The sequence below is a fragment of the Lactuca serriola genome, chromosome 9 (assembly GCF_051521515.1).
Source record: "Lactuca serriola cultivar US96UC23 chromosome 9, Lser_US96UC23_V15, whole genome shotgun sequence".
NCBI lineage: Eukaryota > Viridiplantae > Streptophyta > Magnoliopsida > Asterales > Asteraceae > Lactuca > Lactuca serriola.
Window position 1 is genome coordinate 155,029,037 of NC_136416.1, and position 7,281 is coordinate 155,036,317.

At 33.8% G+C, this 7,281-nt stretch overlaps 1 protein-coding gene and 1 non-coding gene across 2 annotated transcripts; one reads left to right on the plus strand and one right to left on the minus strand.

The window, feature by feature from the left end:
* Positions 1 to 2,641: 2,641 nt before the first annotated feature.
* LOC145074881 (T-box protein) lies at positions 2,642 to 4,879 on the plus strand. Its single transcript, XM_079021210.1, has 7 exons — positions 2,642 to 3,277; positions 3,550 to 3,627; positions 3,711 to 3,850; positions 3,931 to 4,001; positions 4,090 to 4,185; positions 4,287 to 4,379; positions 4,476 to 4,879. The coding sequence occupies exons 1-7, from the start codon at positions 2,750 to 2,752 to the stop codon at positions 4,556 to 4,558; spliced, it is 1,089 nt and encodes a 362-aa protein (XP_078877336.1). The 5' UTR covers positions 2,642 to 2,749; the 3' UTR covers positions 4,559 to 4,879.
* Positions 4,880 to 5,771: 892 nt separating this feature from the next.
* On the minus strand, positions 5,772 to 5,843 carry TRNAE-UUC (transfer RNA glutamic acid (anticodon UUC)). Its single transcript has one exon. It is a non-coding gene; the product is annotated as a tRNA-Glu (tRNA).
* Positions 5,844 to 7,281: the final 1,438 nt, after the last annotated feature.

A 7,281-nucleotide genomic window follows, 5' to 3' on the forward strand; every position in this document is an offset into this window, starting at 1 on the left:
CAACTTCTAGATGGCGTTCCTTCTTCTGGCGAGTAATAAAAATTAACCTATTTTTTTGGGCCAAATGAACCTAGTATACAAGAATTATTAAATAATTTTTGGGCCTTATGATTTTTTGGGCCCTGTTCTTACACACTGTTTGAACCTCCATTGGGCCGGCACTGACTAACGGTAAGAATGACATTTAATTATACATATATATAATATTAAACTTTTAATTCTATATAATATAAGGGTGTATTTTACATTTTTAAAATACTAAGTGATTTAATCTAATAAGTTATACTTTTAAATTTATTAAATATAAACCATTGCATTATGGATTTATTAACTCTCTTTTAATTACACAATTAATTAATAAAACCGTAAGAGTGTAATTTGAACTTTTCAAAAAACTAGGGTCTTTGAATTTAATATTTCAAAATTAAACTTTTAATCAAAATTTTAAATTCCAAAACTTGAGGGCAAGTTTTGAAACTTTTCAAAACCATATAGATCAAATTACAAATACTTTTAATTAATCAAATAATTAGTGATTATCTAAATTTGACTTAATTATATCTCAAGGCAAGATAATGCATATCAAATAATACAAATAATTAAAGTTTATCATATAAGGCAATAAATATTTTATTAAATGACAATTATCTTCTATTTGGGTTAGGATAATCATACCAAAACAATAAAAAAAACATATTTTATCAATAAAAAACGTTTATGGTAATTATCCCACAGCCAAATCGGTCAAAATCCCACAAAATCAGCAATCAAACCTACAAAGTCGTCGAGTCAGGGATGGACTCGTCGAGTTCCCAGTGAACTCGGCGAGCTCACCTATGAACTCGGCAAGTTCAGGCTCCAGAATGCAATTTTTCGTGATTGCTTGAACGATTATGTAAAGCATCAAATACATCAAACAAACAATCTAGTCTCTTATACCACTGATGGGTTATAAGCACTACATCAATCTTATGGTGTACATGCAAACCCTAAAGCTTTGGATCTAGTTTGTCTAATGAACATGCAATAATCACCCAAAGCTCATAAACCTTATATCTAGTATATAATAGTCGATATTATCATAATAAAAGGGATTGGATCTTACCTTGATTGTTATGTAGTAATAACAATCTCAATTCCTTTTGATCTTGTCTTTTGAAAGCCTAGTGCCTCAAATGTTGCACCTCTAAATGAGTCACAAACACCATGAGCAACAAGATGACTTAGGAGAAGGAGGAGGAGCACCAAAAACGTCCAAGAACCCTTAGGGACTACTTTACTACATTTTTGGGGCCTTAGGGGTTCCTTATATAGGTAGGCTATAAGGGTTTTCAACTAGGAAACCCTAATTTGACTGCTTAGGCCCTAAGCAGCCCATGGACTCCCTCCTTAGAGGCCTTGGACGAACTCTTATAGGTTTCCCCATAGATTTCGTCCACTCCAACTTCTATGGAGTCCATTAGCCCATTTATGCAACTATCTTATAATTACACAATCAGTCATTTTTATTTAATTAATCTCTTTTAGCCACAAAATTAATTATTATTAATTCTTGACTAATATTAATTAAACAATATGATTTCTCTTTTAATATATTATTCATATAATATATTAATAAATCATAATTAATCCTCTTTCTCCTTAATTCATCACATTAGTTGTTATGGTGAAGGCAACCCAAAATGACCATGCTCTCAATCGGGTCAAGTACATACCAAAATAGTTATGGGCTTAGACACCTAATCCAACACTCTCCTCCCTCTACTTTTGGCCTCACATTCCAGCACCCGTGTGGTGCCTCAACCGGATCATCATTGGGAATCATGTAGTTTCCACCCCCCCCCCCCCCCCAAATCCAAACAATATGTGCAGTCTTGAATAATCGAGGCTGTAACGGGTAGTTATGCACTACGGTAAGAAAACTTGGCTCAGGAGCATCAAAGATTCCATAAGATCGGGCCAACTTGGTCACCAATATCTCTTGATAAATAGGATCCCCCGACCTATTTTTCCCAGCTTTGTCTGTAAGGAAATCTACCACACGGTACGATAAGTGGCAAAAAGTATTTGGTGTGAAGATACACCATAAAAAGAATATATCAAGCATAGGAATGTGGTCTCCCTCCTTTTTCTGATTGATGAAGAATGCTATCAATCGGTAGATGAACCTATATATTGGTGAACGGATGCGCCCTTCTGAAGCTGAACCTGGGGTATAACTTTCATTTGCAGTGGTTGTCCACCACTCGGATTCGTCAATGCCTTGAGGTAGATGTTTATGGCAATGATCAAGAAAAACCGGAAACCCTTCACTCATTACTTCGGATTGATTGTAGAGATCCAACCTTCAAGCAAGCTCCACCCAACTATATTCACGCCTCCTCCCTCCAAGACAAAATGTGGAATTTCTCGTGTCATCAACTTCCTCTCTCTTTCTTTAAATTGATTATTGTCATGTCACTAACTATTACAAGAATTATGTCAAATCATCTTTTAACATGCAAAAAACTGGTTATTATTGGGCAACATTTGAACAGATGGTAAAATTTATTGGTTTTTTTTTTTTTTTTTTTTTTTTTTTTTTTTTTTTTTTTAACCATGTTTGAGTGCCTCTTTTCCCTTCTTATTTTTTCGAAGATACATGTGGTTTGGTACCAAGCTAGATGAATCGTTACTCAACTGGTTGTTGTATTGCAATGGTGGTTTTGACAAGACGAATAGGAGAGCACGAATTTGAGGGAGAACAACCATGTGGAATCCATCGCCATCATCATCACTTCCCCTCAAAATAGCATTCATCCTCTCTTTCTCTCTCACTGCATCTTCTTCGTCTTACTCTCCCCCAACCCCCAACCCCCGTTATCATTCCATCTCAATTCCAAAAGTCAACTCCAAGAAACCCTCAGCGACCACCGCCACCGCTGGAGACATACTCGCACTTCTTGGCACACCTCAGCAAGCTGCATCCGTCGACCCCCAAATTGCTGCTGAACTTCAATCCTGCTTCAAGTTCATCGTTCCTTTTAATCCTACTACCAACACTCCACCTGATTCCCGTTTCAATTTAATAAATCGGCTGAGTCAATCCCTAACCGAATCGGGAATTCGATTTCCGCGGCGCACGCTGAATTCTAAACCCCGTCGTGACGCTGAGGGTTATCAGAATGAGCTTATCTGGTCACCACCGGCACCTGTGTTGGAGATTGCTCGACTTGCTTTTGATTCTGGTGGCGATCCAGGTTCTATTCAAGGCACCCTTGATCCCACCATGATCTACGTGAGTTTCTGTATTCCCTTACCTTTTCTTCATCATCAATGTTCCTTATTATGATAAAATCAAGACCTTTTTCCATATCCAAATTTGTTACAATCTTCCCAACTCTGGGCTATGCTTAGAACTGTGTAGCAGGTATCAACTGTTACAAATTAGCAATGTTCTGTAATCAAATAGCTTCATTCTCGGACCTCAATCATTCAATGTGCTCACTCTATTTCTTCCAGAAGTACAAAAATGGAATGTAATTGAAGCTTCCTTTAACTATATCACAGGTACCAGATTGTGAAGGCTCAAATGAAAATCGATGTGAACTTACAAGATATCCTTATGGAAGACACTTTATAAACGAGGTTTTCACTATGAGAGTTCAATTACATGAAGGCTTATTTTCATTTTTGTACTATAATCTTCTTCTTCTTCAAACATGTTACAGGAATTGAATTCATACATGGAATTTTTGTTCCAACTTATTGCTGCTCGTGGTCCTAAAGTTGGGTTAATTGTATCATTAAATCGATTTGACTTCTTTCATGGTCATCTTTTCATTGCTGCAGATGGAAGAGTTGGTATTTTGTAAGTTGAAAGTTATTAAATATCTATCTTTGATTTTCCTTTTTATCTTGATTGACTATTAATGGGTCATATATTCGCAGGTTTCATGCTAAAGAATACCCTGCATTTGATAAGAAAGTGTTCCCATACAACATGGGTTATTGCCAAAAAGGTCATATTCTTTTCCCCTTTTGCTTTTTAGGGCTATATACAATATTAAATTTCATCATGTTAATTTCTAATAATTTGGTAATATTCAGGTTCTAATGTGACATATGACGACTCGATGAATATGAGGAACATTCTATGGCTAGCCCCTTTGCCAAGTGATTCCACCAATGCTTGGTCTGCACCTGGTAATGAGGATGAGGGTATTTACGTCTTTTGCACAGATGAAACCTGTGCAAAATGACCAATTTACCCTTTGTGTCTTTGACTGTGATTATGTTATTGACAGGAGTGTTGGTGGTATTGGATGCGCATCCTGGTGGAATTATATATCGGGATATCATACCTAACTATGTAAAATATGCAAGAACAATATATGAAGGTTAAAAAGTTTTTACATAATTTGTGTTTTTTGACTTTGATTAAAAATACTAATAAGTTTATAAATTATTTAGATTTCTTGTTTTCTTTTTGGCAGATGATTTCGGTGATAATGTAGTTGATGTAAACTACCTAAATGTGGGCACTGCAAAGCCGGACTATCAACTATTCATTTGCTAATACATGACCATTGAATCTAGGGCTATTTTCGAAAATGGAGATGAGAAGGGCATTTAGGTCTTTTCCACATAGGAGAGATTGAGTTGAGAGCATGTCCATGTCCCACTTTTTGGGTGTTCATAAAAAGTTGCAAATTCTATGTCTGACTCAGTTCAATTAATGTCAAACACAGTGTAATATGATCTTGTTTGGTTAGGGTTATTGCGTGTAGAAAATGATTTGTTGCATTTGAGTTTCATAAAATGATAAAAGTTATGAGAATATTGAACTTGAATGTATTATGTACCATATCCATGATTATAGAGATCATCGTTAAGATAATTTGTATGTGTTTAAGGTTTTTGGAAAAAATAGAATATTTTGTGGTTTTCAATTTCATAAAATGGGATACCGATAAATCCGATCATGAATGATGAAAATTTGATAGAGAGCATCCAAGATGTAATTTGATCGGTTACAATGTATTTTATCTGTAGAAATAGTTAAAAGTTTTAGTTTTATTAGGTATAATGTGATAGTTTTAAATTTTAGGTTAATCTTATAAAAGACTTTGTATTTTGTGTTTTTTTCGGATTAAATCTCAAATTTATTTTTTGCTTGGAAAAAATTTTGTATTTTTTTTTTCCCAATCTTACCCTTTTAGTCATTTTTTTCCAAAAACAATTTGTAAAATGTGAGTTTTTTTAAGAAAAACTAAAAAAAGTTGAGGGTTTATTTGGAGGCATTTAGAAGGCTGAGGGTTTTTTCAAAAAAAAAAAATACAGAGTCGTTGGCTTTTCCGAAAATAAAAATCAAGGTCTTTTTCAAGCAAAAAGTTAAAATTGAGGTTTAATCCGGAAAATAAACAAAATATAAGGTTTATTTTATGAAATTAACCCTTCAATTTTTTTGTTTAAAAGGGTCGGTTTTTATTTTTATTTATTTGTGTGTGTGTTAACAATATGGTTTACATTTTACATGTTGTGCATGGGGTGAGAGAGATACAACAACCCTTTTCATTTTTAAATAATTTAATTTAGTCGATTGGAGAGAGAGTTTTTTAAATATAAGAAGCTAGTATGTGTTTTTTAATCAACTTTAAAACTATAACAGTTGAATATTGTTCACAGTTTGATGTCGTATGATATAAAAAATAGTGATAATATTAAAATAGTAGCAAAAGAAAATAGGGACAATATTAGCAAGTAGCAAAAACAAGCAGCAGCAAAAAAAATTCCATTGCCGGGAATCGAACCCGGGTCTCCTGGGTGAAAGCCAGATATCCTAACCGCTGGACGACAATGGATTATTGATCGTGCTTCTGCTTGGAATTTAAATAAAGTGTAAAACATGGAGATAAATTCACATTCAGTGTTACTGATAAAATATGGAAATTTAATGGAAATAGCGACCTACATACAAAATATGCATCTATGTACGCTTGAAATATATTCTTTATGTAGAGAATCCGGCTGTCTTTTACAAAAACAAATGTTATTATTTTGAGTGTTAGTTTCCTATATGTTTATATTAAATATTAGGTCATCAATAGGACTAACACCTTATTTTAAAGTATTTTATCAACTACTATCATGTATATAACTATATATTAATGATGGAGTAGAGTGAAAGATGAACTTTTAATGATTGTCGACCATTGCGTTATACACTTTATCAAACTGAGCACTTTGTCGATACTAATATGGTCTTAAAAAGAGATATATCATATATGTCCCTACCCAATTGCATTTGCTGCCCCCAACCAGAACTCAAAAAATCACGTGTAAAATACATTCTTGTCCATATGCTATTGATCAAAAGAGTTCATTATGGTGTAAGTTTACTAAGTTCCCATGTATAAAGTATCCGAATGTGCAAGATATTTTCTTGATTTACTAGATAGTGATGATTTTTAGTGCATTAAATTGATTCCACCATTCAAGAGTTAGGGAATCACAATGATACATCGGTATTAACATGTGAATAAGCATACTCTGACTTAGATCTTGGTCTTATGTATCCTTAATTTTTTAAAATGTTGGTCGACATAAATTGATTACGATTAGCACAGTTAGACATATGCCCATACTTATTGTTGGGATTAAGGATCGATAAACACACACACACACACAAACACGATAATTAAAGATGTGAAGCAAAAAAAGAATACAATAAATTAATGTGGTTTACTCCATAGAGAAAGCGAGCTACGTACGGACAAATATGTAATATATTTCATGTTCTTTGACTGACTTCTCTTCCCTGATTGCGATCTTCCTCAACCCCTCTAATGGATTTTCTGCTCCCGTCTTTTGTACTCAACAAATTACTACTAGAACATTACCATGCATCCCTTCTGCGAATATCCTCACTCAGAATCAAATTATGAATGTCTTAAAAGGTAAGTGTAGTAGTTCCTGATGAATAGAAAAATGGACATCATCTTCGAATTTAATCTTCACAAATATCAGAATAGATATTATGAATTAAACTTGTTGACATGATATGTCACTTGCCGCATTCATTTATCTTTGTATTAACCAATTATCTAATTAACAATATCTTGTTCACTATCACAAGTGTTTTCTTATATATGTTAGATAACGCCTTGATCAGTCCACCATTGCCTTCTTGTTGACAATGATGTAATAAACTTTCTTTGTTAACAACAACTTAACCACACCAAAAGCATGTCGATTTAACAAGTTTCAATCATCATAATTATCGTTTCAAGTTTTCTTTTA

Excerpts from the sequence above, each read along its gene's own strand:
- LOC145074881 (XM_079021210.1), top strand. The coding sequence starts at position 2,750 with ATGTGGAATCCATCGCCATCATCATCACTTCCCCTCAAAATAGCATTC. Across the intron at positions 3,628-3,710 it reads GAAGACACTTTATAAACGAG|GAATTGAATTCATACATGGA; the intron begins GTTTTCACTATG and ends AACATGTTACAG. Across the intron at positions 4,380-4,475 it reads TGCAAGAACAATATATGAAG|ATGATTTCGGTGATAATGTA; the intron begins GTTAAAAAGTTT and ends TCTTTTTGGCAG.